The 27,656-nt window shown below is 41.0% G+C and overlaps 3 protein-coding genes across 3 annotated transcripts; all 3 read left to right on the top strand.

Annotated features, from left to right (window-relative positions):
* Nucleotides 1-21,677: 21,677 nt before the first annotated feature.
* LOC140008717 (uncharacterized) lies at nt 21,678-22,742 on the top strand. Its single transcript, XM_072053572.1, has one exon. The coding sequence runs from the start codon at nt 21,678-21,680 to the stop codon at nt 22,740-22,742; it is 1,065 nt and encodes a 354-aa protein (XP_071909673.1).
* Nucleotides 22,743-23,830: 1,088 nt separating this feature from the next.
* LOC113693552 (uncharacterized) lies at nt 23,831-24,595 on the top strand. Its single transcript, XM_027212089.2, has one exon. The coding sequence runs from the start codon at nt 23,831-23,833 to the stop codon at nt 24,593-24,595; it is 765 nt and encodes a 254-aa protein (XP_027067890.2).
* Nucleotides 24,596-25,006: 411 nt separating this feature from the next.
* LOC113693553 (uncharacterized) lies at nt 25,007-26,782 on the top strand. Its single transcript, XM_027212090.2, has one exon. The coding sequence runs from the start codon at nt 25,007-25,009 to the stop codon at nt 26,780-26,782; it is 1,776 nt and encodes a 591-aa protein (XP_027067891.1).
* Nucleotides 26,783-27,656: the final 874 nt, after the last annotated feature.

The following is a 27,656-nucleotide window of genomic DNA, read 5'->3' as shown; positions in this document are numbered from 1 at the left end:
TGACTCGCATTTTGGAGTCCAGATAAACTTATTTCTTTTCTTGGTTAGCTCGGTCATAGGTCCTGCAATCTTCGAAAAATCTTGGATAAATCGCCTATAATAACCTGCTAAACCCAAGAAACTTCTGATTTCAGTTGGAGTTTCTGGCCGCTTCCAATTCATAACGGCTTCAACTTTTGCCGAATCCACAGCAATTCCATCTTTGGAAACCTTATGCCCTAAAAAAGAAATCTCATCTAACCAAAATTCGCACTTGCTGAATTTTGCATACAACTTATGCTCTCTTAGTATCTTCAATACTATCTCCAAGTGCTTAACGTGTTCCTCCTGAGTCTTGGAGTATATCAAAATATCATCTATAAAAACTACTACAAATTGGTCCAGGTATTTCTTAAAAATTCTCTGCATTAAATCCATAAATGCAGCTGGTGCATTAGTTAAACCAAAAGGCATGACTGCGAACTCAAAATGTCCATATCTTGTACTAAAAGCAGTCTTAGGTATGTCTTCCTTCTTAATCTTCAACTGGTAATACCCTTGTCTTAAATCCAACTTAGAGAAGACCACTGATCCTTGCAGTTGGTCGAACAAACTATCAATCAACGGTAGAGGGTATTTATTCTTAATAGTAACCTCATTTAACCCTCGGTAATCGATACATAACCTCAAACTCCCGTCCTTTTTCTTGACGAATAGAACGGGCGCTCCCCATGGTGAGTCACTTTCCTTCACGAAACCTTTCTCCAACAGGTCTTGTAACTGGATTTTCAACTCTTTAAGCTCGGCAGGAGCCATTCGGTACGGAGTCTTAGAAATTGGAGCCGTTCCAGGCACCAAGTCGATTTTAAACTCCACTTCTCTCTCCGGCGGTAAAGTCATTAATTGTTCAGGAAAGACGTCCGGAAAATCCCGTACTACGGGTACATCCTCTAATTTTACTTGATCACTGGGAGTATTAATCAAGAAGGCTATGAAACCTTGAGCTCCTTTAGATAACATTTTCCTTGCCCGTATTCCCGAGATCATGGCAGAAGATGCTAACCTACCTTTGACATCTAACCTCAGGGTTGCTTCTCCAGGTATACAAAATTCCACTATTTTTTCTCGGCAATCAAGCTTAGCATGATGGTGACCTAGGAAATCCATTCCTATGATAACATCATAACCTTTTATATCCAAACTGATCAGATCCACTAACATTTTTCGCTCTCCAACCCAGAATTCGCAATTCTTATAGGTCAAACTAGTGATTACCTTCTTATTACCCATTGGTGTCCTAATTTCAAGATCGTAGGGTAATCTAACAGGTTGCACTTCTATTCCGGACATAAAAGATGGATTTACAAATGAATGCGTTGCACCAGGGTCAATTAACACTTTAGCTAATCTATGAAAAATTGGAAGTGTACCTTCCACAACTTCCGAGGAATCAGGTACGGGTTGATCATCTATAGCATACACTCTGGCAGGAACTGTTGGCCGGCTCCCTCCAGAAGTGTTTGGTCTAGCTTTCTGAGGAGTCCCTTCCTGCACCTTTGGACATCCTGAGATTTGGTGCTCACTACTTCCACATCTCAAGCACCTTCCTTGCTTCTTCCAGCAACTATCCATAGAATGACCAGGTTTCTTGCAATAAGCACATGTCACTTGAGGAACTATTGCTCGACCCCCTTGCGGCCGATTCCTAGGTTGTCCTCTTCCAATTGGTCCTCCTCTAGCTCCAATATTTCGTCCTCCTGCATTCCTGGCCCCGTTTCCTCTTGCTTGGGCGCCTCGTGGTGCTCCAGAACTATTCACTCCACTAGTTCCTCGGCCCACTTTGGCCGGTGGAGCATTTCCAAAAGTCGGCTCCCGATTACTGCTAGGAGCAAATCTTTTCTTGGACTGAAAAGACTTCACTTGAGCTCTGGCTACTTCAACTCGCTGCGCTCTTTCAACAGCCTCAGCGAAGGTATCTATTCTTATAGCGGCTAAGCTTTCCTGTAGTTCCACATTCAAACCCTGCACAAACCTCCGAACACGCCTTTGCTCGGTGGCTATCAGCTCAGGTGCAAAGCGTGACAGCTTTGTGAACTGGACTTCATATTCGGCGACACTCATCGCCCCTTGTTTGCATCTAATGAAATCATCCTCTCTCTTCTCCTGAATGAGAGGTGGAAGGAATTTGGCATTGAACTCTCTTGTGAAGTTCGCCCAAGTCCTTGGCGTATGGTTAGTCTCCCACGTAATCCTTACTAGATTCCACCAGGAGCGGGCAGCTCCCTCAAACTGGAAGGTAGCAAAAGTCACTTTTCGCTCCTCGGTATAGTTCAAGGCGGCGAAAATCTCAGTGATTCTCTCCCACCAGCCTTCGGCTATTTCTGGTTCGGGTTCCCCATAGAATTTGGGAGGTCCAAATTTCAGAAACCTTTCCAGTGCCCGATCATCGGAGTCAACTGGGCCTCCTGGTTGATGCACTGGTTCAGTGGTTTGGCGCTCAGTCAATCGCTCGAGAACTTCAGTAATACGGTCAATTGCGGTGGCCACCCGGTCTCCGGCCACACCTTCCTGCCCTTGGTCTTGATCGACCTCGGTTTCCCTATCACCACCCGCTTCCGGGTGTTGTCTAGTGGGTCTTCCCCGGCTCCTTCCAATCACTTGGCGATCCATATTCTAAATATGCCTATTTCGGAAGGATGGGTCAAATAGGCAAGAGTATTATTTATTTATGATTATTACCATTCTTTTTGGTAAATAAAATCAATATGGTCATGGAGAAAAGATAAATAAAACACTTAACATATAATTCCACATAAAATTCATATAAATAACAAGTTGGAACATTTCCAGAAGTAAGGCACATAGACTAGCAAAATACATACAGATAATCCCTCATACAAAAATTAGGGATATAGTGCCTCAGAGGTAAGTCATCCACCTAGACAAAACTTGATGACATAACTAATGTCCCTTGCCTAGCCTTCTATGTCTAGTGTAACCAGGTGAGTCCTAATCTAACCCTGAGCAGGGCTATCAGGAGCAATGTCCTCCTCCGGATCCTCCTCCGGGTCCTCCTCTGGATCCTCCTCTGGATCCTCCTCTGCCCCCGCCTGCTCACCACCCTGAATAAAACTGGTGGCCTCATCCATCATCATCGCAGCATCAGCCCTGATGCCTGCGCTCCTATCACGCATCCGCTCTGCTAATCGAGTCGCCCTAGCCTTTTGCCGCTCTATCTCCAGGCGAGCAGCCTCCAATAGATGATGCTCAGCAGTGAGCCTAACCTCCAGATCGGCTATGCGATCAAACTGAGTATCCACCATTATACCCAGCTCCTCTACGTCCTGGATCAGGATGGAGTTAGCGTCCCTCAAGTGGCGGCGCTCATCGTCTAAGGATAACACTAGCTCATTGGGATACGCGTACATGGCTCGGCACTGGCACCTAGGGTGCCTGTCAGCAGGTGAGTAACGTATATGAGCTCCTCCGCCTCGTGGCCTGTAGGAGATGGATCTAAGCGGCTCCGCATGTCCATTAGCCGCACTACCCCCGTTAGCATGTCCGTTTCCATTTTCCATACCTACAAAATGATCAAAACTTAAAGATTAGAACTTAAATAGCTAATTGGATCGGATATCACTTAACGTATAACTAAGGTCTCCATTCTTATTCCTAGAGAGGATTAGGGTTTCTAACACATCTATTAAGTCTCTTGAATAACTTTTCTAACCTAGGCTCTGATACCACCTGTGGCGACCCCACTTCCCCCTAAGGCGAACCAAAGGGTTGGCGGGCCGTCTGCCCAACTCTCGCCAGGACTCACGCAAGCATTCTAACCCAAATCCTTTCAAAGGATAATTTAATCTATTACCAAAAACAAGTTTTCTCGAATGGAGTCATCCTTAAAGCCACATTATCTTCAAAGATAGCGATGATAAAACCGCCAGTCGAGGCCCTTAAACGTCCTACGTGCTACTTACCAAAGTACAAAGTCATCGCAATCTGTATAGATAAAATGCATAATTCCATAATACAGCTTACAAGTTAAGTGATCAAATTAAGATTACACATTTTCCAGCTTCAAGTGGCAATCCAAAGGAAAAGTGCATTATCTCACATTACAGTCCACATAATAAGTTGTAATATTCAAATACAATCCAAAAGGAAAACATGAGTAAGCATCCAGCTTTCAGTTTCCAGAACCTGTTAAGGAAAACAATAAACGTGGGGTGAGCTAAAGCTCAGTGGTGCCCCAAAACATGCAATCACATAAATCAAACAGCGGTTAATAATTTAAATCAAATTGAAACAGTTAGGGAAAGCGTGTAACAGCACAAGGTAGGATACAGGGGCTCTCAGGAGCCATTTTCCACGCTTGATCCGATACCATCGTAGTTGACCCTCCGTCAACTTTCACTACTTATAGTCCATGTAGATCCACTTATTTTAATCCTAACCCGTCACCATTCATACCTCTGCTTTGGGCCCCAAACTTCATCTACCGACGCAGTATACTCGAGATATACCCGTAATAAATTTGTCGAGGGATTCACCCAACGACGTTTTGGTAGTTGGATTCAGATGTCGAGGGATTCACCCAACGACGCAACTACAGATTCAGATGTTATGGTAGTTGGATTCAGATGTCGAGGGATTCACCCAACGACGCAACTACAGATTCAGATGTTATGGTAGTTGGATTCAGATGTCGAGGGATTCACCCAACGACGCAACTACATTTAGATTCACAGATTCATTAGAAAATGTTTCACACATGTCACCACTCGAACGGCTAGTGCGATAAAGTACACACTGCTCACTTCGATGGATCAAAATCATTTATTGCATTTTGACAATTATCACATAGCGAATTGATAAAGCGCTTAACCACATAACATAGAACAAGCAGGGACACTCACCAAGAGTGAAGTTCAGATATTGGATTGAGGATCGAGTTCCGCGTCCTCGTAAAATCCCAGAATATCAGAATTTAAGCCATAAGTTTTCTATTGGAACTTTTGGCTTGCACATGTAAAGTTTTCTAGCATGTTGCTAGTTTACTTCTTCTCAAAATATTTTACTTGGAATCGAGCTTGTGAGAACCGTACAATATTCCCTATAAGATTTCTGGAATACTTTTCCTCGAAGAAAATACTATTATTATTTTCTTAAAATAAGTCGGCAAGCTATTTAATATCGAGGCTAAGAGTATACCTTGAGAAAAAGTTCCTTTGAGTGGCGGTGCTTGCAAAATCTTTGCTAAGGCTTTAGGGTAAGGTCTATTGAAAAATGTTGCTAGACTAAGGTTTTTCTTTTTTTTTTCTTGCCAAGCAGGTTTCTACGTTTAAAACCAAAATGATCGAGTTTCACCTTTTAAATTTTCCTTAGTTCCGACTAGCCTTAAACGATTTATAAAGAAGGAAGGAATTTGGAACAAAACTAAGGTTTTGAGTCTGGGAGAATCATTTCCCCAAATTGATAAGGCTAGTCTAACTTGAGGGATAAAAGTCATGTTGCCCAAGTTTCTAAGGCAAAATTAGTAGACACTATGTTTAGCAATACGATGCTAAATCTGTACCGCTCGAGACTTAAAGCAAAATATTTTTCATTTACTTAGTCAAGCGTTTACTTGGAGTCACAAGGTCAGTACAACTTCTCACATTTCCGATTCCAATCCAAAATCACATTTTCTCAATATTGCACCATTAGAATTTAAACGGTAATAGCACTAGAGCTCTTCAATTCTTAGCCCTGTGTTCCAACAAATTTATATCTAAGCATAAACAGGAAAATTTACCAAGGCTGCGTCAATACTTAGCACTTGGTAATCAGTACTTATATCAACTCACAGTTTCACAAAATAGTAGCACAGATTTCTAAACAATTTCAGAAATTCAGTTATCCATTCAGGGTGGAAGTTCATAGAGCCCACCGTCAACAATTTCGACACATTATGCTCCAATGAAAAATAATGTCGACCATTAGCTTTGCGAACATTGGAATACGAGTAGAAATTGTTTCACTAGCCAGGCTTAAACATACATTTAGCAAGTACCTTCTTACATCTAACTCTTTGAGAATTTCATGAACGCAATAGAGTCAAACCACAATCATTAACATCAACATTTTCCATGTGTTTCCAATCATTAAGGCTCAAGGGATAACTTCACAATCGAGCTGGCAATTCTTACTCAAACTTTAGCAACCACAAGGAAAATTTCCAGCATTTGTACACCCACATTTTTGGTTGAATCCTTCGAGATATCAAAACGTTTCATTGCTAAACAGCTTTCACAGATTAACGTGTACATTTTGTCATGCGTCTTGAACTCATAATACCCCAAGGAAAGATTCCAGGAACCATTTAAAAAAAATTCAGTTCAACCTTTCGGTCATTAAAATTTCCAGCACTTCGTTGTTTATAAATTCACAATTTTCGTGGCTAAGACATGCTATTAAGCTCTCAGCTTCATCATACACTTTCTTAGCTAAACAATGAACATTTTCAGTTCAAGAGTTGAATTTAAACAACTGTTATAATCTTCAAAATTTCCAGGTTCAAATTCACGGCAGTTTACAAAGAATTTCCAGCAATTGTATGTTCTTAACTCCAACTTTTCTTTGGCCAAAACAGGGTATTAGGCACTCAAATTCAACATGCCACCACTTAGCTAGGTAATTAACATCTCTTGTTCAAAATCAAATTCAGTTAACAACTACAAACATCCCAAAAGTCCAGGAATTCATTCGGCTTTTCTTGGATAATCTTGCATGCAGCAGATTTTCTTATTTGTTTTTGTTTCTAGATTAGCCTGACCAAAACACTTCATGCAAGGCTTAATCCTTTAGTTTTAATTAGTCAAACACCTAACCAAGTGGAAATCAAACACGTTCCAGCAAATTCATGCTAAAATACCCAAGCAATTTCCCAAAACAATTTCAACGGCTAATCTGGAAAATCAGTTCAGCAGTCCAGAAATTTTTTTAATAAGTTTTCCAGATCAAGTTCTCGGTTTGAGCTGCACAAAAATCCGGTTGCATCTTATTTTTATTTTCAGTTCTAGCTCAACTAATTCAGCTACATGCAAAGCTAAAATTTCTTGTCATTAGCTAGCTAAATATGATTATTGGCTTAAAACAACAAAATTAAACCAAATCAAGATGCATTACTTCCAAACAACCTCACGGCAGGACCATTACTTCCAAAACAGAATTTCTAACAATTTGATTTCATCATCCAACTATATAAAATGATCATGCAAGGCCCTAATCACAATAATCATCCAAGTTCCAGTTAATTTATCACCATTTCAGGCTCAAATCACTTCAGAAAAACACATTAAAGCTGCACTTCCAATCATCTTCTCGGCTAAGACATTTTCCTCTTAAAACAGAAGTTTCTTAAGCTTTACCATTATCATCCGAAAGCACAATCTACATGCATGGTCTTAATCATCCAGTTTTCATTCAGCTAAGTACACTTAGGTGCTCAGATTACTCAAGGAAAACAACATTAGAGCTGCACTATCAGCTCAGCTCCTCGGCAGAACCATCTAGCCGAAACAGAATTTTCCACAGCTTTGATTTCAACATCCGATGGCACAAATTAACACATGCAAGACCACGGCTAGCTTAATCTACCTCTGAGAAACTATTTTCAACCCAGAAAAATTTACCTTACTCACGTCAAGCTCACACACAAGAATCTGAAAATTTTCTGCTCCCTCTCGGTCCCTACGCACGCGACAACTTTGCTGGTTTTGGTTTGGTGTAGCGGCTTCAACTGGTGGTGATTTCAACTGATGGTTGTTAGTCTGAGGGTGATGAAGAAAGTGACGGTTCCCTGGTCTCTTCCCTCAGCTTATGGTCAGAACAGAGGCAAAAAGGAAGATGCAGCTCGCGGTTCTCTTTTGGTCGATACTCACGAGGAGTAGCTCTCCCTCACTTGGATGCTCTCGGCTGCAAGCTTCTCACGGTAGAGATGGAGTGCAGTAGTGTGCGGTATGAGAGTGAAAAGGAAGAGGAAATAGTGCCGGTTTAGGAGAGGTTTGTGGTTGAAATTGATTGAGTGTAGAGTTGGTGATGGTTTGCGATTGGTTGTATGGTGCGGCTTGTGTATTGCAGTGGAGAAGTTGCCGATTGGTTAGCTGGAGTGGCGGACAATCATGGTGTCCAAGGAGTCGTTTGGCCGTGAGTGGTGATGGTTGTGGTGCAGTGGGGATTTGGTGAATTACGAAGGGCCTTTTGGTCCTTTCACTTTGCCCCCTAACCTCTTCTCAATCCTCAATTCTATCTTAATTCCAACAATTGTCCCCAAGTGTGATTTGATGGCCTAATATACGTTAGTATACTTAAACCGTTTTACTGACTCTTCATCGTTTACTATTTAGTATTAAGGTTCCTACATTCTTACTTTATTAATTCCTTATTAAAATCAGGTTTGACCTTGTAATAAAAATCTAACATTTAATTTTAAGGTGAAAATTTAATCCAACCCTAAAGATAGTAATTTAGTCAAATAGAACCAAGAAATTTCATAACTTTGGAAGAGTATAGTATTTTTCACATAAACCTATTTTTACACGCTTAATTGTGAACAATTAAAAGTAATGCTAGAAGTTATTGAACAATAAAAGAAATGCAAATGAAATATGCACTAATTTATATATCCATTTTTTTTTTCCAGGGTTCTCACATCCTCCCCTCCTTACAAGAATTTTGTCCTCAAAATTCACGCTTTCTAGCGAAATAGATCAGGATACTTTTTCTGCATTTCCTCTTCTAATTCCCAAGTTGCTTCCTCGAGTCCATGATTTTTCCACAAAATCTTCACCAGAGGAATTTTCTTATTTCTCAGCTCCTTCACTTCTCTTTCCAAAATCTTAACTGGTCCTTCTTCATAGGTTAGTGTCTCATCCACTTCAATTCCTTCCAGTTGTAGCACATGGCTCGGGTCAGGATAATATTTCCTAAGCATGGAAACGTGAAATACATCGTGAATCTTAGCCATGCTTGCAGGTAATTTCAGCTGGTATGCTACATTCCCAACTTTCCTCAAAATTTCAAAAGGTCCGATATACCTTGGCTTCAGTTTCTTACCTTTCTTAGATACTACTCCGCTCTTCAAGGGTTTAACTCTTAGGAAAACCTTGTCCCCTATTTCAAACTCCAAATCTTTCCTCCTTGTGTCGGCGTAGCTCTTTTGTCTACTTTGGGCAGCTTGAAGCCTTTCCCTAATCAATTTCACTTTTTCCTGGGCTTCTTCTATCCAAGGTATGGCAGTAGGATCTAAAATCTTCTTTTCTCCAACTTCATCCCAATGAATCGGAGATCGACACCTTCTCCCGTACAAAACTTCATAAGGTGCCATTTGAATCGAAGCCTGATAGCTATTATTATATGCAAATTCTACCAAGGTCATATATTTACTCCATTTACCTCCAAAATCCAATATACACGATCTTAGCAGGTCCTCCAAAGTTTGGATTGTCCTTTCCGACTGCCCGTCGGTTTGGGGATGATACGCAGTACTAAATTTCAACTTGGTCCCCAAAGACTCTTGAAATTTCTGCCAAAAACGCGAGACAAACCTTGGATCTCGGTCGGACACGATACTCACTGGAATACCATGTAGCCTTAGGATCTCTTCTGTGTACAACTTGACCAATTTCTCCAATGAAAAACTCATGCTCACAGGTAGGAAATGTGCAGACTTAGTGAGTCGATCGACTATTACCCAAATTGCATCGAATCCTTTTTGACTCTTAGGCAGTCCCGTTACGAAATCCATTGTTATATGATCCCATTTCCATTCAGGGATTTCCAACGGTTGCAGTAAACCAGAGGGCTTCTGATGCTCGGCTTTCACTTGTTGGCAAGTCAAACATTTTTGCACGTACTCAGCCACATCCTTTTTCAAACCTTCCCACCAATATAAACTCTTCACATCATGATACATTTTGGTCACTCCTGGATGTATAGTATACTTTGATCGATGTGATTCTTCCAAGATTTCTTTTCTGATCTCTTCATCTGCCGGAATCACAATACGATCTCGGAACCTCAATACACCTTCAGACCCTAATTTAAAATCTAGGATTTCCCCTTTTTGCACTTTCTCCAAATTCTTCTGAATCACAGGGTCCGATTCCTGAGCCTCCTTAATACGCTCTAGTAATGGTGATTTCAGAGATAGATTCCCAAATAATATCTTCAATTTCTCCAAGCGAGGGTTCTAATTACTTATTTCTTCTAGCATGTCCCATTCTTTAACCATCAACCCCGCTATTTGGGCCTTTCTACTTAAAGCGTCAGCTACCACATTTGCTTTTCCTGGATGGTAGTTGATCGAACAATCATAATCTTCCAAAAATTCTACCCATCGCCTTTGTCTCAAATTCAGTTCCTTTTGGGAGAACAAATACTTGAGGCTCTTATGATCTGTAAAAACCTCAAAAGTCATGCCATACAAGTAGTGTCTCCATTTCTTTAAGGCGAAAATCACTGCTGCTAACTCTAGGTCATGAGTTGGATAGTTCTGTTCATGAGGCTTCAATCTCCTGGAAGCATAAGCAATTACTTTACCCTTTTGCATTAAAACACATCCGAGACCTTCTCCAGAGGCATCGGAGTACACGGCATAACCTTCGTCTCCGTCAGGTAACACCAAAACAGGAGCGGATGTTAAACGCCTCTTTAACTCCTGAAAACTTGACTCGCATTTTGGAGTCCAGATAAACTTATTTCTTTTCTTGGTTAGCTCGGTCATAGGTCCTGCAATCTTCGAAAAATCTTGGATAAATCGCCTATAATAACCTGCTAAACCCAAGAAACTTCTGATTTCAGTTGGAGTTTCTGGCCGCTTCCAATTCATAACGGCTTCAACTTTTGCCGAATCCACAGCAATTCCATCTTTGGAAACCTTATGCCCTAAAAAAGAAATCTCATCTAACCAAAATTCGCACTTGCTGAATTTTGCATACAACTTATGCTCTCTTAGTATCTTCAATACTATCTCCAAGTGCTTAACGTGTTCCTCCTGAGTCTTGGAGTATATCAAAATATCATCTATAAAAACTACTACAAATTGGTCCAGGTATTTCTTAAAAATTCTCTGCATTAAATCCATAAATGCAGCTGGTGCATTAGTTAAACCAAAAGGCATGACTGCGAACTCAAAATGTCCATATCTTGTACTAAAAGCAGTCTTAGGTATGTCTTCCTTCTTAATCTTCAACTGGTAATACCCTTGTCTTAAATCCAACTTAGAGAAGACCACTGATCCTTGCAGTTGGTCGAACAAACTATCAATCAACGGTAGAGGGTATTTATTCTTAATAGTAACCTCATTTAACCCTCGGTAATCGATACATAACCTCAAACTCCCGTCCTTTTTCTTGACGAATAGAACGGGCGCTCCCCATGGTGAGTCACTTTCCTTCACGAAACCTTTCTCCAACAGGTCTTGTAACTGGATTTTCAACTCTTTAAGCTCGGCAGGAGCCATTCGGTACGGAGTCTTAGAAATTGGAGCCGTTCCAGGCACCAAGTCGATTTTAAACTCCACTTCTCTCTCCGGCGGTAAAGTCATTAATTGTTCAGGAAAGACGTCCGGAAAATCCCGTACTACGGGTACATCCTCTAATTTTACTTGATCACTGGGAGTATTAATCAAGAAGGCTATGAAACCTTGAGCTCCTTTAGATAACATTTTCCTTGCCCGTATTCCCGAGATCATGGCAGAAGATGCTAACCTACCTTTGACATCTAACCTCAGGGTTGCTTCTCCAGGTATACAAAATTCCACTATTTTTTCTCGGCAATCAAGCTTAGCATGATGGTGACCTAGGAAATCCATTCCTATGATAACATCATAACCTTTTATATCCAAACTGATCAGATCCACTAACATTTTTCGCTCTCCAACCCAGAATTCGCAATTCTTATAGGTCAAACTAGTGATTACCTTCTTATTACCCATTGGTGTCCTAATTTCAAGATCGTAGGGTAATCTAACAGGTTGCACTTCTATTCCGGACATAAAAGATGGATTTACAAATGAATGCGTTGCACCAGGGTCAATTAACACTTTAGCTAATCTATGAAAAATTGGAAGTGTACCTTCCACAACTTCCGAGGAATCAGGTACGGGTTGATCATCTATAGCATACACTCTGGCAGGAACTGTTGGCCGGCTCCCTCCAGAAGTGTTTGGTCTAGCTTTCTGAGGAGTCCCTTCCTGCACCTTTGGACATCCTGAGATTTGGTGCTCACTACTTCCACATCTCAAGCACCTTCCTTGCTTCTTCCAGCAACTATCCATAGAATGACCAGGTTTCTTGCAATAAGCACATGTCACTTGAGGAACTATTGCTCGACCCCCTTGCGGCCGATTCCTAGGTTGTCCTCTTCCAATTGGTCCTCCTCTAGCTCCAATATTTCGTCCTCCTGCATTCCTGGCCCCGTTTCCTCTTGCTTGGGCGCCTCGTGGTGCTCCAGAACTATTCACTCCACTAGTTCCTCGGCCCACTTTGGCCGGTGGAGCATTTCCAAAAGTCGGCTCCCGATTACTGCTAGGAGCAAATCTTTTCTTGGACTGAAAAGACTTCACTTGAGCTCTGGCTACTTCAACTCGCTGCGCTCTTTCAACAGCCTCAGCGAAGGTATCTATTCTTATAGCGGCTAAGCTTTCCTGTAGTTCCACATTCAAACCCTGCACAAACCTCCGAACACGCCTTTGCTCGGTGGCTATCAGCTCAGGTGCAAAGCGTGACAGCTTTGTGAACTGGACTTCATATTCGGCGACACTCATCGCCCCTTGTTTGCATCTAATGAAATCATCCTCTCTCTTCTCCTGAATGAGAGGTGGAAGGAATTTGGCATTGAACTCTCTTGTGAAGTTCGCCCAAGTCCTTGGCGTATGGTTAGTCTCCCACGTAATCCTTACTAGATTCCACCAGGAGCGGGCAGCTCCCTCAAACTGGAAGGTAGCAAAAGTCACTTTTCGCTCCTCGGTATAGTTCAAGGCGGCGAAAATCTCAGTGATTCTCTCCCACCAGCCTTCGGCTATTTCTGGTTCGGGTTCCCCATAGAATTTGGGAGGTCCAAATTTCAGAAACCTTTCCAGTGCCCGATCATCGGAGTCAACTGGGCCTCCTGGTTGATGCACTGGTTCAGTGGTTTGGCGCTCAGTCAATCGCTCGAGAACTTCAGTAATACGGTCAATTGCGGTGGCCACCCGGTCTCCGGCCACACCTTCCTGCCCTTGGTCTTGATCGACCTCGGTTTCCCTATCACCACCCGCTTCCGGGTGTTGTCTAGTGGGTCTTCCCCGGCTCCTTCCAATCACTTGGCGATCCATATTCTAAATATGCCTATTTCGGAAGGATGGGTCAAATAGGCAAGAGTATTATTTATTTATGATTATTACCATTCTTTTTGGTAAATAAAATCAATATGGTCATGGAGAAAAGATAAATAAAACACTTAACATATAATTCCACATAAAATTCATATAAATAACAAGTTGGAACATTTCCAGAAGTAAGGCACATAGACTAGCAAAATACATACAGATAATCCCTCATACAAAAATTAGGGATATAGTGCCTCAGAGGTAAGTCATCCACCTAGACAAAACTTGATGACATAACTAATGTCCCTTGCCTAGCCTTCTATGTCTAGTGTAACCAGGTGAGTCCTAATCTAACCCTGAGCAGGGCTATCAGGAGCAATGTCCTCCTCCGGATCCTCCTCCGGGTCCTCCTCTGGATCGTCCTCTGGATCCTCCTCTGCCCCCGCCTGCTCACCACCCTGAATAAAACTGGTGGCCTCATCCATCATCATCGCAGCATCAGCCCTGATGCCTGCGCTCCTATCACGCATCCGCTCTGCTAATCGAGTCGCCCTAGCCTTTTGCCGCTCTATCTCCAGGCGAGCAGCCTCCAATAGATGATGCTCAGCAGTGAGCCTAACCTCCAGATCGGCTATGCGATCAAACTGAGTATCCACCATTATACCCAGCTCCTCTACGTCCTGGATCAGGATGGAGTTAGCGTCCCTCAAGTGGCGGCGCTCATCGTCTAAGGATAACACTAGCTCATTGGGATACGCGTACATGGCTCGGCACTGGCACCTAGGGTGCCTGTCAGCAGGTGAGTAACGTATATGAGCTCCTCCGCCTCGTGGCCTGTAGGAGATGGATCTAAGCGGCTCCGCATGTCCATTAGCCGCACTACCCCCGTTAGCATGTCCGTTTCCATTTTCCATACCTACAAAATGATCAAAACTTAAAGATTAGAACTTAAATAGCTAATTGGATCGGATATCACTTAACGTATAACTAAGGTCTCCATTCTTATTCCTAGAGAGGATTAGGGTTTCTAACACATCTATTAAGTCTCTTGAATAACTTTTCTAACCTAGGCTCTGATACCACCTGTGGCGACCCCACTTCCCCCTAAGGCGAACCAAAGGGTTGGCGGGCCGTCTGCCCAACTCTCGCCAGGACTCACGCAAGCATTCTAACCCAAATCCTTTCAAAGGATAATTTAATCTATTACCAAAAACAAGTTTTCTCGAATGGAGTCATCCTTAAAGCCACATTATCTTCAAAGATAGCGATGATAAAACCGCCAGTCGAGGCCCTTAAACGTCCTACGTGCTACTTACCAAAGTACAAAGTCATCGCAATCTGTATAGATAAAATGCATAATTCCATAATACAGCTTACAAGTTAAGTGATCAAATTAAGATTACACATTTTCCAGCTTCAAGTGGCAATCCAAAGGAAAAGTGCATTATCTCACATTACAGTCCACATAATAAGTTGTAATATTCAAATACAATCCAAAAGGAAAACATGAGTAAGCATCCAGCTTTCAGTTTCCAGAACCTGTTAAGGAAAACAATAAACGTGGGGTGAGCTAAAGCTCAGTGGTGCCCCAAAACATGCAATCACATAAATCAAACAGCGGTTAATAATTTAAATCAAATTGAAACAGTTAGGGAAAGCGTGTAACAGCACAAGGTAGGATACAGGGGCTCTCAGGAGCCATTTTCCACGCTTGATCCGATACCATCGTAGTTGACCCTCCGTCAACTTTCACTACTTATAGTCCATGTAGATCCACTTATTTTAATCCTAACCCGTCACCATTCATACCTCTGCTTTGGGCCCCAAACTTCATCTACCGACGCAGTATACTCGAGATATACCCGTAATAAATTTGTCGAGGGATTCACCCAACGACGTTTTGGTAGTTGGATTCAGATGTCGAGGGATTCACCCAACGACGCAACTACAGATTCAGATGTTATGGTAGTTGGATTCAGATGTCGAGGGATTCACCCAACGACGCAACTACAGATTCAGATGTTATGGTAGTTGGATTCAGATGTCGAGGGATTCACCCAACGACGCAACTACATTTAGATTCACAGATTCATTAGAAAATGTTTCACACATGTCACCACTCGAACGGCTAGTGCGATAAAGTACACACTGCTCACTTCGATGGATCAAAATCATTTATTGCATTTTGACAATTATCACATAGCGAATTGATAAAGCGCTTAACCACATAACATAGAACAAGCAGGGACACTCACCAAGAGTGAAGTTCAGATATTGGATTGAGGATCGAGTTCCGCGTCCTCGTAAAATCCCAGAATATCAGAATTTAAGCCATAAGTTTTCTATTGGAACTTTTGGCTTGCACATGTAAAGTTTTCTAGCATGTTGCTAGTTTACTTCTTCTCAAAATATTTTACTTGGAATCGAGCTTGTGAGAACCGTACAATATTCCCTATAAGATTTCTGGAATACTTTTCCTCGAAGAAAATACTATTATTATTTTCTTAAAATAAGTCGGCAAGCTATTTAATATCGAGGCTAAGAGTATACCTTGAGAAAAAGTTCCTTTGAGTGGCGGTGCTTGCAAAATCTTTGCTAAGGCTTTAGGGTAAGGTCTATTGAAAAATGTTGCTAGACTAAGGTTTTTCTTTTTTTTTTCTTGCCAAGCAGGTTTCTACGTTTAAAACCAAAATGATCGAGTTTCACCTTTTAAATTTTCCTTAGTTCCGACTAGCCTTAAACGATTTATAAAGAAGGAAGGAATTTGGAACAAAACTAAGGTTTTGAGTCTGGGAGAATCATTTCCCCAAATTGATAAGGCTAGTCTAACTTGAGGGATAAAAGTCATGTTGCCCAAGTTTCTAAGGCAAAAATAGTAGACACTATGTTTAGCAATACGATGCTAAATCTGTACCGCTCGAGACTTAAAGCAAAATATTTTTCATTTACTTAGTCAAGCGTTTACTTGGAGTCACAAGGTCAGTACAACTTCTCACATTTCCGATTCCAATCCAAAATCACATTTTCTCAATATTGCACCATTAGAATTTAAACGGTAATAGCACTAGAGCTCTTCAATTCTTAGCCCTGTGTTCCAACAAATTTATATCTAAGCATAAACAGGAAAATTTACCAAGGCTGCGTCAATACTTAGCACTTGGTAATCAGTACTTATATCAACTCACAGTTTCACAAAATAGTAGCACAGATTTCTAAACAATTTCAGAAATTCAGTTATCCATTCAGGGTGGAAGTTCATAGAGCCCACCGTCAACAATTTCGACACATTATGCTCCAATGAAAAATAATGTCGACCATTAGCTTTGCGAACATTGGAATACGAGTAGAAATTGTTTCACTAGCCAGGCTTAAACATACATTTAGCAAGTACCTTCTTACATCTAACTCTTTGAGAATTTCATGAACGCAATAGAGTCAAACCACAATCATTAACATCAACATTTTCCATGTGTTTCCAATCATTAAGGCTCAAGGGATAACTTCACAATCGAGCTGGCAATTCTTACTCAAACTTTAGCAACCACAAGGAAAATTTCCAGCATTTGTACACCCACATTTTTGGTTGAATCCTTCGAGATATCAAAACGTTTCTTTGCTAAACAGCTTTCACAGATTAACGTGTACATTTTGTCATGCGTCTTGAACTCATAATACCCCAAGGAAAGATTCCAGGAACCATTTAAAAAAAATTCAGTTCAACCTTTCGGTCATTAAAATTTCCAGCACTTCGTTGTTTATAAATTCACAATTTTCGTGGCTAAGACATGCTATTAAGCTCTCAGCTTCATCATACACTTTCTTAGCTAAACAATGAACATTTTCAGTTCAAGAGTTGAATTTAAACAACTGTTATAATCTTCAAAATTTCCAGGTTCAAATTCACGGCAGTTTACAAAGAATTTCCAGCAATTGTATGTTCTTAACTCCAACTTTTCTTTGGCCAAAACAGGGTATTAGGCACTCAAATTCAACATGCCACCACTTAGCTAGGTAATTAACATCTCTTGTTCAAAATCAAATTCAGTTAACAACTACAAACATCCCAAAAGTCCAGGAATTCATTCGGCTTTTCTTGGATAATCTTGCATGCAGCAGATTTTCTTATTTGTTTTTGTTTCTAGATTAGCCTGACCAAAACACTTCATGCAAGGCTTAATCCTTTAGTTTTAATTAGTCAAACACCTAACCAAGTGGAAATCAAACACGTTCCAGCAAATTCATGCTAAAATACCCAAGCAATTTCCCAAAACAATTTCAACGGCTAATCTGGAAAATCAGTTCAGCAGTCCAGAAATTTTTTTAATAAGTTTTCCAGATCAAGTTCTCGGTTTGAGCTGCACAAAAATCCGGTTGCATCTTATTTTTATTTTCAGTTCTAGCTCAACTAATTCAGCTACATGCAAAGCTAAAATTTCTTGTCATTAGCTAGCTAAATATGATTATTGGCTTAAAACAACAAAATTAAACCAAATCAAGATGCATTACTTCCAAACAACCTCACGGCAGGACCATTACTTCCAAAACAGAATTTCTAACAATTTGATTTCATCATCCAACTATATAAAATGATCATGCAAGGCCCTAATCACAATAATCATCCAAGTTCCAGTTAATTTATCACCATTTCAGGCTCAAATCACTTCAGAAAAATACATTAAAGCTGCACTTCCAATCATCTTCTCGGCTAAGACATTTTCCTCTTAAAACAGAAGTTTCTTAAGCTTTACCATTATCATCCGAAAGCACAATCTACATGCATGGTCTTAATCATCCAGTTTTCATTCAGCTAAGTACACTTAGGTGCTCAGATTACTCAAGGAAAACAACATTAGAGCTGCACTATCAGCTCAGCTCCTCGGCAGAACCATCTAGCCGAAACAGAATTTTCCACAGCTTTGATTTCAACATCCGATGGCACAAATTAACACATGCAAGACCACGGCTAGCTTAATCTACCTCTGAGAAACTATTTTCAACCCAGAAAAATTTACCTTACTCACGTCAAGCTCACACACAAGAATCTGAAAATTTTCTGCTCCCTCTCGGTCCCTACGCACGCGACAACTTTGCTGGTTTTGGTTTGGTGTAGCGGCTTCAACTGGTGGTGATTTCAACTGATGGTTGTTAGTCTGAGGGTGATGAAGAAAGTGACGGTTCCCTGGTCTCTTCCCTCAGCTTATGGTCAGAACAGAGGCAAAAAGGAAGATGCAGCTCGCGATTCTCTTTTGGTCGATACTCACGAGGAGTAGCTCTCCCTCACTTGGATGCTCTCGGCTGCAAGCTTCTCACGGTAGAGATGGAGTGCAGTAGTGTGCGGTATGAGAGTGAAAAGGAAGAGGAAATAGTGCCGGTTTAGGAGAGGTTTGTGGTTGAAATTGATTGAGTGTAGAGTTGGTGATGGTTTGCGATTGGTTGTATGGTGCGGCTTGTGTATTGCAGTGGAGAAGTTGCCGATTGGTTAGCTGGAGTGGCGGACAATCATGGTGTCCAAGGAGTCGTTTGGCCATGAGTGGTGATGGTTGTGGTGCAGTGGGGATTTGGTGAATTACGAAGGGCCTTTTGGTCCTTTCACTTTGCCCCCTAACCTCTTCTCAATCCTCAATTCTATCTTAATTCCAACAATTGTCCCCAAGTGTGATTTGATGGCCTAATATACGTTAGTATACTTAAACCGTTTTACTGACTCTTCATCGTTTACTATTTAGTATTAAGGTTCCTACATTCTTACTTTATTAATTCCTTATTAAAATCAGGTTTGACCTTGTAATAAAAATCTAACATTTAATTTTAAGGTGAAAATTTAATCCAACCCTAAAGATAGTAATTTAGTCAAATAGAACCAAGAAATTTCATAACTTTGGAAGAGTATAGTATTTTTCACATAAACCTATTTTTACACGCTTAATTGTGAACAATTAAAAGTAATGCTAGAAGTTATTGAACAATAAAAGAAATGCAAATGAAATATGCACTAATTTATATATCCATTTTTTTTTCCAGGGTTCTCACAACATACTTGCATGTTTCACTACATTTCATACATTTTTCTTAGTTTTCTAGCATTTGGCATGCTTCTCCAATCCTTTCCCCTTCATTTTAGGTTTTTGCATCTTCATGCTAGTTATAGGGTACATTTGCTTGAGAGTCCCCTTTCGGTAAGGGAAACGAGCGAGTATGGCTACAAAAGAGCCTTAGCACGCTAGTTATTCCTTCTAATCAAAGGGAAAATTAAAATCATGAAGATAGAAGTCATTCCCGTACCCTACCTGATGCATTCCTCTAGGTTCATGTACCTCCATTTTACCATATCATTTTTTTACATTTTCTTACTACTTATATTTTTCTCACTCCACATGCCATGTACACACATTTCTCTTCTTTCCCTATCACTTATTTATTTTCTACCTCACAAATTGCACCCAGCTGTACGTAGATGTATTTACTACCATTATACCATATTTTGATCCACTTGCACACATACACCTTCATTTTCTCAATTGGCACACATGCACTTTTCTTACATTTGCACACATGCACTTTTCTTACGTTTGCACACATGCACTTTTATTACATTTGCACACTTGCATTTACATTTGTATTTTTATTTTATTTTATTTTGCATTCCTCTTACATTTTCACACTTGCACTCATACTTGAGTCTTCATTTGCATTATTCATGACTTCTATGAGGGCTTTCCTTACTGGCCATCACAATTCATGTGGTTGGGACCAAAAAGTCTCATAAGAAACATTTTTAGATTTAGGATTGCATTTGTTTTCATATCCATTAGTCATATCCAACATGCAACACATACTTTGGGTAGAAAAATTAGAAAAAGAAGGGCTAAGTCACGCAACTAGCTTTGACTAGGGTAAGGGAGTGCCTTAGGCTTTGCCTTTGCCTTCTCCCTTATTAAATGTGACCCCCGATCCCTTTTTTTGGTTACGTAGACCTGAAAATTCTTTAAAAAAAGGGTTTTGTTTACTTTTCTTTCCAAAAAATCACTTTTTTGGGTGACTTGGTACACCCTAACTCTATACCAAGTGGCGACTCCATTTTTCATTCAAAAAATCCTTTTTAAACTATATGTTTGGCCAGACCGTCGCATTTCACAATCCCACGGCCTTTTATCTTCATTTTCACACACGTTCACATACATATCTCACACATTACTTTCACACCATTTCAAAAAGTGGGGCGCGACAGCTTGGCGACTCCACTGGGGACTTCCTAAGTGGGTCCAAGCATATGATTTAGCTATTCTTTTCCGTTTTCTACTCTTGTTATGCGTAGCATTTGGATATTAGGGTTGCATTTTTCCATTTTAGGACCTTTTGCCTCGTGCGTGTATCAAACTACTCCCTCACTCACGTATGTATGATTGGTTGCTTGGATGTATGTTTTATTTGTTTTATATCGCGCTTTGCATTGCATTTGAGGGGGGTGTGTCACCTTTAGAGCCTCGCGTTGGGTCTTAACCCTTTCCCTCAAAATAGGGAACACTTCATACGTGCACGTTTATTTACTGTTATCCCATTTTATTTTATTTTCGTGGGCTCTTTCCCACACCGTCTTATAGGATTAGGAATGATTTCTCTAGATATGTGGATGGTGTGCTCTGCGCCCATAGCAGTACCTAGGGGATCGCTCGAGCCACCGACCGAGAGTCTTGGGATTGATGACCCATTCCCTTAGGTCTGAAGGCTTGGGGACCTTTTTAAACCTTATCGAGTCTAGTTGGATTAGTGAGCCCCAGCCTCATGCATCCATGTTAGAGTGTTCCTAAGTTAGAGTCAGTCTCACCCTTTTTAGGCACATTAGGCACGAGGGAAGGGGTTCCACCCCTTTTACATGCTTTTATTGTATTTCTTTTCTTAATTGCTCCCAATATGTTATGTGTACTATCAATTGCACTAACCATTTCATTGTTTTCTTGGCTTGCATTCATGTGCCTTAGCAATAAGAGGCCTCTTTAGCACTCTTTTAGTGACTTACCCACTAGATAACTCACATGTTTAAATTTCAGTTATTACACTTAATCTTCAATAAGTACATTTCATTTTTAGACATTTTCCCCCCGATGCATTATTTATGTCCTTTAGGTCATATTTGTCACATATTTACATCGCTTTAATAAATGGCATCATGCATTAAACCTTAGAAGGAACGCCATTTAGGCAATTCCATGATTAGGGATAAACCACCCTACAATCCCATGGGTACTTAACCCTATTTTTGGGATCTGCACGTTTACTCTTTTTGTAAATGAACCTAAGGGGTAAAATCCCAAGATAACGGTATCTAAGTGAATTCCCAATCCAGATGACGCAGTGTCGAATGCTCAACCAAGTCCCCCGAGAGCTGAATCAGTGGAAGAATAACCTGTCTTATGAGATTGGAGGGCTATTCCAATATGTGGGGCATCTACCAAGTCTTGTCGACATAATACCCAACGTGTCTGCTATCCAAGCATTGATCGATTATTGGGATCCGGATGCCTCAGTTTTTCGGTTTGGAATGTGCGAACTCACCCCAACTCTAGAAGAGTTAGAGGGATTGTTGCAAGTATCGAGAAAAGACAGTCCTATGATATACCTGAGCAGGGGAACGAGAGAGCAGTTTTGCAGATTTTTGGGATTGAGGAACAATAGTTTAGACCAACACCCCGACGCTAGATCTTGTCCATTGAGGTTTTTATATGACCGGTTTGGGGAAAAGGAGTCCTTTGAGCGCCATCAGATCGATTTCTTTATAACAAGGGAGCAATGGAAAGAGAAACGTGTGCAAGCTTTTGGTTTGGTTTTGATCAACTTATTGCTATTCCCTCAAAGGCATGGAAAGGTGACATTTGCAACAATCAACATGATTCAAAGTCTTTTTTTAGGAATTTGTGGAACGACACCAACTTTGATACCCATTGTCATAGCGGACATCTTCTCAGTCCTTACCAATTGCCAAAGGAAAGGGGGTTTCTTCTATGCTTCAAATTTAGTACTTCAAATGTGGATCATGAAATATTTGACGAAGAGATCACTTAACCCTTTGGGTTCTTGTCTCCCAGTTGAGAATTGGATCGATTGGCATCGAGAGAGAGTCGGCCGCTACTACCGCGTGATGTCGTCAAGCCAGTTTATTGAGGAGTTCAACAATTTGACACCAGGAAAAGTGCAGTGGGTTTTAGATTGGACCAAGGTTAGGGACCCAACTTTTAGGACCGCTCAACATGACTTCATCCCTCTAGCTGGAGTTAATGGTCTAGTAGCCTATATTCCACAAACGGTTATGAGACAGTTTGGATACCCGCAAAGCATTCCTATGGTACAAGTGATTGAAGATCTCAGATTGGGTACGGTGACCGAGAGTCGAAGCATGGTATTAGAGGTTTGAGAAAATTTGCAAGGTCTTGAGAATTTGCAGTTGGAATTGGTAAACAAGATGGCACCTGCAGTTATGCCTGGGTACAACGAATGGATCAAACAAAGGGTGGAACGTGATAGGGCAAGGCAACAATCAGCATCACCAAGTCCCGAAGAACAAATGGAGAAGCTAAGGAAAGAATTAGAGGAATTTCAAGCCCAGATTATAATGGCCAACAGAGCTTTAGAAGATATCCAAGTGCAGTTGAGGAGGGAGAAGAAGAAGAATGAGAAACTAGAGGAAGCCATAGACGCCCTTGATAGGATTAGGGAAGGAGCTTGTAAGCTCAGTTTAGGGAGCTCTAGAGAGTCACAAAATACAAGTCTCTTGAGACATAGGGATTTTGTAAATATGGTTACTAAGACCATTGATGATGTTGTAAAGAAAGATTGAACTCTTCCACATTTTATGAGAAGCTTTCCATTTCAGAGTTCTAAATTCACTTACAGGTTTGGAAATGGGATTTTACCCCAAAGGTTTGCATCATGCTAGGCCTACCCTTGGCACAAAAAGGGTTCCCCCTATAGGACATGCATCTGAATTGTTTGAACAATTACTAACTCATGTCTTTTCTTTTTTTTTCCTTTTGAATAAGTTGCAGAAATCTAGTAATGATTGGTTTATCTAAAGATGTCCTTTGCATCCTCAGGTAAAGTTTCAAAATAGATTCTCGGAAAAGCCCCATTATTACGCGATCCCGAAGTAAAGCCCAAAGGAATCGTGTAGACATGAGTATTCAGCCAGAATCGTCTGATAGGACCGCTGCAACTACCCAGCCGGAAGCCACAAGTCCCGGGGTTCAGTTGACTGAATTACTCACCAAATTTGGGGAAATGGCATCTGAAATGGCCGCCTAAAAGAAGTTGACCGACGAGCTCATTAGTAGCGGAGTGCAGCCCGAGCCTGCACCTGTCAAACAATCGGAATCCGAACCATTTGTCATTCCTCCAATTCAAACCACTTTTGAAGGAGTTTTCAACCCGCAGTATACTTATACTCAAAATCCTCCGTTCTATCCTCCCTATGGGCAAGGATTTCAGCCTCAAGGTGGTCCAAACATGCCTCTGGATCCACAAGCTTTTTATCAGACTACCGCAGAGCCTGTTGTACCAGAACACACTGTTCAAACCAAGCTAGAAGTGGGAGAGTCGTCTGCCCCGGTGGATATGAAGCTACTTAAGAGGTTAGATCGTTTCGATGAGTTCATTAGGAAAAGCCAAGGTTTAAACAAACAAGGGGTGTTAGACTACGATAATCTGTGTCTGTTTCCAAATGTACAGCTGCCCGTAGGGTTCAAGATCCCGAAGTTCAATAAGTATGATGGTACGGGCAACCCTAAGACACACTTGCGGTTGTTTGCCAACAAATTGGGCAGGCCGGTGGATGATGAAAACTTACCGTTAAGGTTATTTCCAGAGAGAGTCTCCCTCGATTGGTATTCAAACTTAAAACCAGAGAAGGTGAAGACTTGGCTCGATTTGTCCAACGCCTTCATTAGACAATACGAATATAATTGCGAGCTAGCACCGACCCGAACTACTTTGGAAGGCACAAAGAGGGGACCATCTGAAGATCATAAGACATACGCCAAAAGATGGAGAAAGATAGTTGCTAAGGTTGAGCCTCCAATGACCGAAAATGAAATTGTTCGCACTTGTATAAAGGCGCATGATCCTCCACACTTTGAAGAAATCTTCCGTATGACCGGATGTTCGTTTGCTGCGATTGTGAATAAACTCGAAGAGTATGATGATTTTGTGAGATCCGGAAAAATTGTTAACATCTCTGTCTTAAAATCACAAGTAGAAGCTTTGCAAGGGTAAGGTAGCAGTGGAAAGAAGCCGCAGTTTAAAAAGAAAGAGGGGGATGCAACTTTTATCTGGAACCAGAACTCTTCACCCAAATCCAAATACCAACACAACCCAACCTATCAACCACATTACCCTTATTATTCAAACCTGCACCATGTATATACTACCAATATCCACCACCCTCGACCTCACCCAAGCTATCCTAACCCACTTGTAGCTCCTTTTCAAATTTCTCAACCAAATCCGTCCCATAATCGACCTCGCCCTCCATATAACCCAAGATTTTCTCCCCCAAATATACCTGTTTACAGTCATTCTCAACCTCCTGAACCTTACAACCGACCCCCTAGCCGTACATTTACCAATTTAGGCAGGCCTCTAGACCAATTGTATGACCAGTTGAAGGCCGTCGGGAAAATTGGTATGGTACCCCCTCCTACCTATCCATATGGCATGCCCGCTTGGTATAACCCACAAGCTGTCTGTGCTTATCATTCAGGGGCACCCGGACATTCAACTTTGGATTGCAAGGCTCTTAAGCATAAAGTTCAAGATATGATTGAAGTTGGAGAGATTGTAATTAGGAAAAGGGAGGCACAATGGCCGAATATAAATAGGAACCCCTTGCCGGAACATGCTAATACCATTGGGGTCATTTTGGACGACACAGAGTATGACGAGCTAGCCCAAAACTTGGCAAGGGAAGCTGAGGTGTTTGGGGTCACAGACCAACCATTTGTAATAGAGGAACCGTTTGAGGAGGACAAAAAACCTTTTATTTTGGATCTCACGCCAGCTGAGAGTGAAGTTTTGGAGCCAGTAGTCATTAAATTCCTAGATCAGGAGCCTGTTCTAAGTTTGCAGCAAGTGCCATGGAACTACGATGAACCTGTCATACAAATTGGAGAAAAGTCAATTGCCAAAGAAGAGGTGTCAGTGGTCATTAGATCAGGGAAGATTGCCAGCCCATTTGGAGCTACCATTCCGATTCAAACAAATAACCCCGAGCTGCTTGCTAAACCAACAATTACTGAGAAGAAAGCATTGGAGTTTCTTAAAAGGCTGCAAAAAAGTGAATATAACGTAGTCGAGAAGCTAAGCAAGTCGCTCGCCCAAATATCCATGTTGGATCTGCTTTTTTCTTCGGATATGCATAGGGATGCGTTGCTCGAAGTGTTGACTAAAACTCAAATCCCTAAGGACATTTCGATTGTTAATTTCTCACATATAGTTGGGAGTGTATTATCTACAAAACAAATCACTTTCTCTGATGATGAATTACCAGCAGAAGGTATTGGACATAACAAGGCTCTGTACATATCTGTGAGGTGCAATGGAAAAATGCTGCCAAAGGTGTTGATTGACAACGGATCTGTGCTTAATATCTGTCCTTGGAGTACCTTGGAAAAGCTAGGGTTGCAAGATATCAAGCTGAGGTCTTCAGGAACCATAGTTCGAGGTTTTGATGAAGCACAAAGGGAACCAATAGGAGAAGTGAATTTAGTGATCGAGATGGGGCCCGCACAGTTTCAAATAACCTGCCAAGTTATGCACTTTCCTAGTGTTTACAATGTTTTGCTTGGAAGGCCGTGGATTCATAAGTCCGGGGCTGTACCTTTTTCATTGTATCAATTGTTAAAATTCATAGTAAATGACAAGTTGATAACTATCTTTGCCGAGGAGGATTGCTTCGTAATTGCTGATTCTGGGTCCAAAGAGGATGGTAGCCGAAACGCCACCGTGACCCCTCATAGCACAGCTGATATCGTCTCTGTAAGTTGGATAACAAAAGAGGAACGAGTTCTATCAAAGGCCAGTGTCATGATGGCTAAAGAAATGATCCGTGGAGGATATGAGTTTGACAAAGGGCTGAGACGTGATTTACAAGAAATTCTGAAACCAGTGGAAATTGTGGAGAAAAAGGATTCATTCGGTTTGGGTTTCCAACCAACCGCTAAAGACATCAAAGAAATGAAGGAACGCAAGAGAGTAGAGAAAAAAGGCAGGCAAAAGGCTTTTGATATTCCACCATTGCGTTATACCTTTCCACGACCAACCGAGGTGATCACGTCAGAGATTAACCCAGTTGACGAAATCGAAATCAGTCTGGCCCAATTGTTCGTTGGGACAGCATTTGAAGACAGTTTCCCAGATGAGGTCGAGTTTTCCGATATCCCTGAAGGATCAATTTTCAATTGAACAGCCGAGTTTCTGCCCATTCAAAAGGAGTTTCAGTAAAACTAAAGGGGTTTGTCATTCATGCGAATTCATGAAAATACTTCTGCATCTGTAAATAGCTAATGAAAGTATCTTTATTTTTGACTAAAATTTGCACATGTAAATATTGTTTTCGCTTGCTTTCCTTTTGTTTTCGCTTTCAATCAAAGGTTTTATGAAAATGCACAAGTGGTTCTTGTCATGATGTTTGTTTATTCGTTTGTCATATTGCTTATTCATTTATCTGTTGTATGTTTGTTTGCTTATTATCCCACATTCGTTAATTCTTTCAGATGGCCAAAAATAAAACTATTTGACCCTTTGGATATCACAATTCTTGAATTCGATAATGGCAATTTCTATATCACTCACGACTTGGAGGTCTGTGAATCCGAGCTCCAAAGCGAGAGTGATAATGAGGAGGTATTCGATTCTTTTGCAAAGGACTTTGAACAATATGAGGAGAAACCAAAACCGAACCTGGAAGAAACAGAAAAGGTTAACATTGGCACTAAAGATGAGGTTAAGGAGGTGCAAATTAGTATTCATTTGAATGAGAGGCAGAAAAGGAGATGCTTGAATTCTTGACTGTGTTCCAGGATGTGTTTGCATGGTCCTATGATGATATGACTGGAATTTCAACTGATGTGGTAGTGCATAAGTTGTCCACAGACCCTAATTTTCCACCCGTAAAGCAAAAACCCCGAAAATTCAAACCAGATATGAGCCTCAAAATGAAAGAGCAAATTGAAAAACAGCTCAAAACCAACATTATCATTGTTTCCCATTACCCTATTTGCCTTTCGAATCCAGTCCCTGTTCCAAAAAAGAATGGAGAGGTGCGAGTTTGTATTGA

Source organism: Coffea arabica, chromosome 6c (genome assembly GCF_036785885.1).
Source record: "Coffea arabica cultivar ET-39 chromosome 6c, Coffea Arabica ET-39 HiFi, whole genome shotgun sequence".
NCBI classification, from domain to species: Eukaryota; Viridiplantae; Streptophyta; class Magnoliopsida; order Gentianales; family Rubiaceae; genus Coffea; species Coffea arabica.
Note: the sequence above shows the minus strand (reverse complement) of the source record. Positions and strands in the feature narration are given on the sequence as shown.

Coding starts and splice junctions, on each gene's coding strand:
- LOC113693552 (XM_027212089.2), top strand. CDS start 23,831: ATGCCTCTGGATCCACAAGCTTTTTATCAGACTACCGCAGAGCCTGTT.
- LOC140008717 (XM_072053572.1), top strand. CDS start 21,678: ATGACGCAGTGTCGAATGCTCAACCAAGTCCCCCGAGAGCTGAATCAG.
- LOC113693553 (XM_027212090.2), top strand. CDS start 25,007: ATGGTACCCCCTCCTACCTATCCATATGGCATGCCCGCTTGGTATAAC.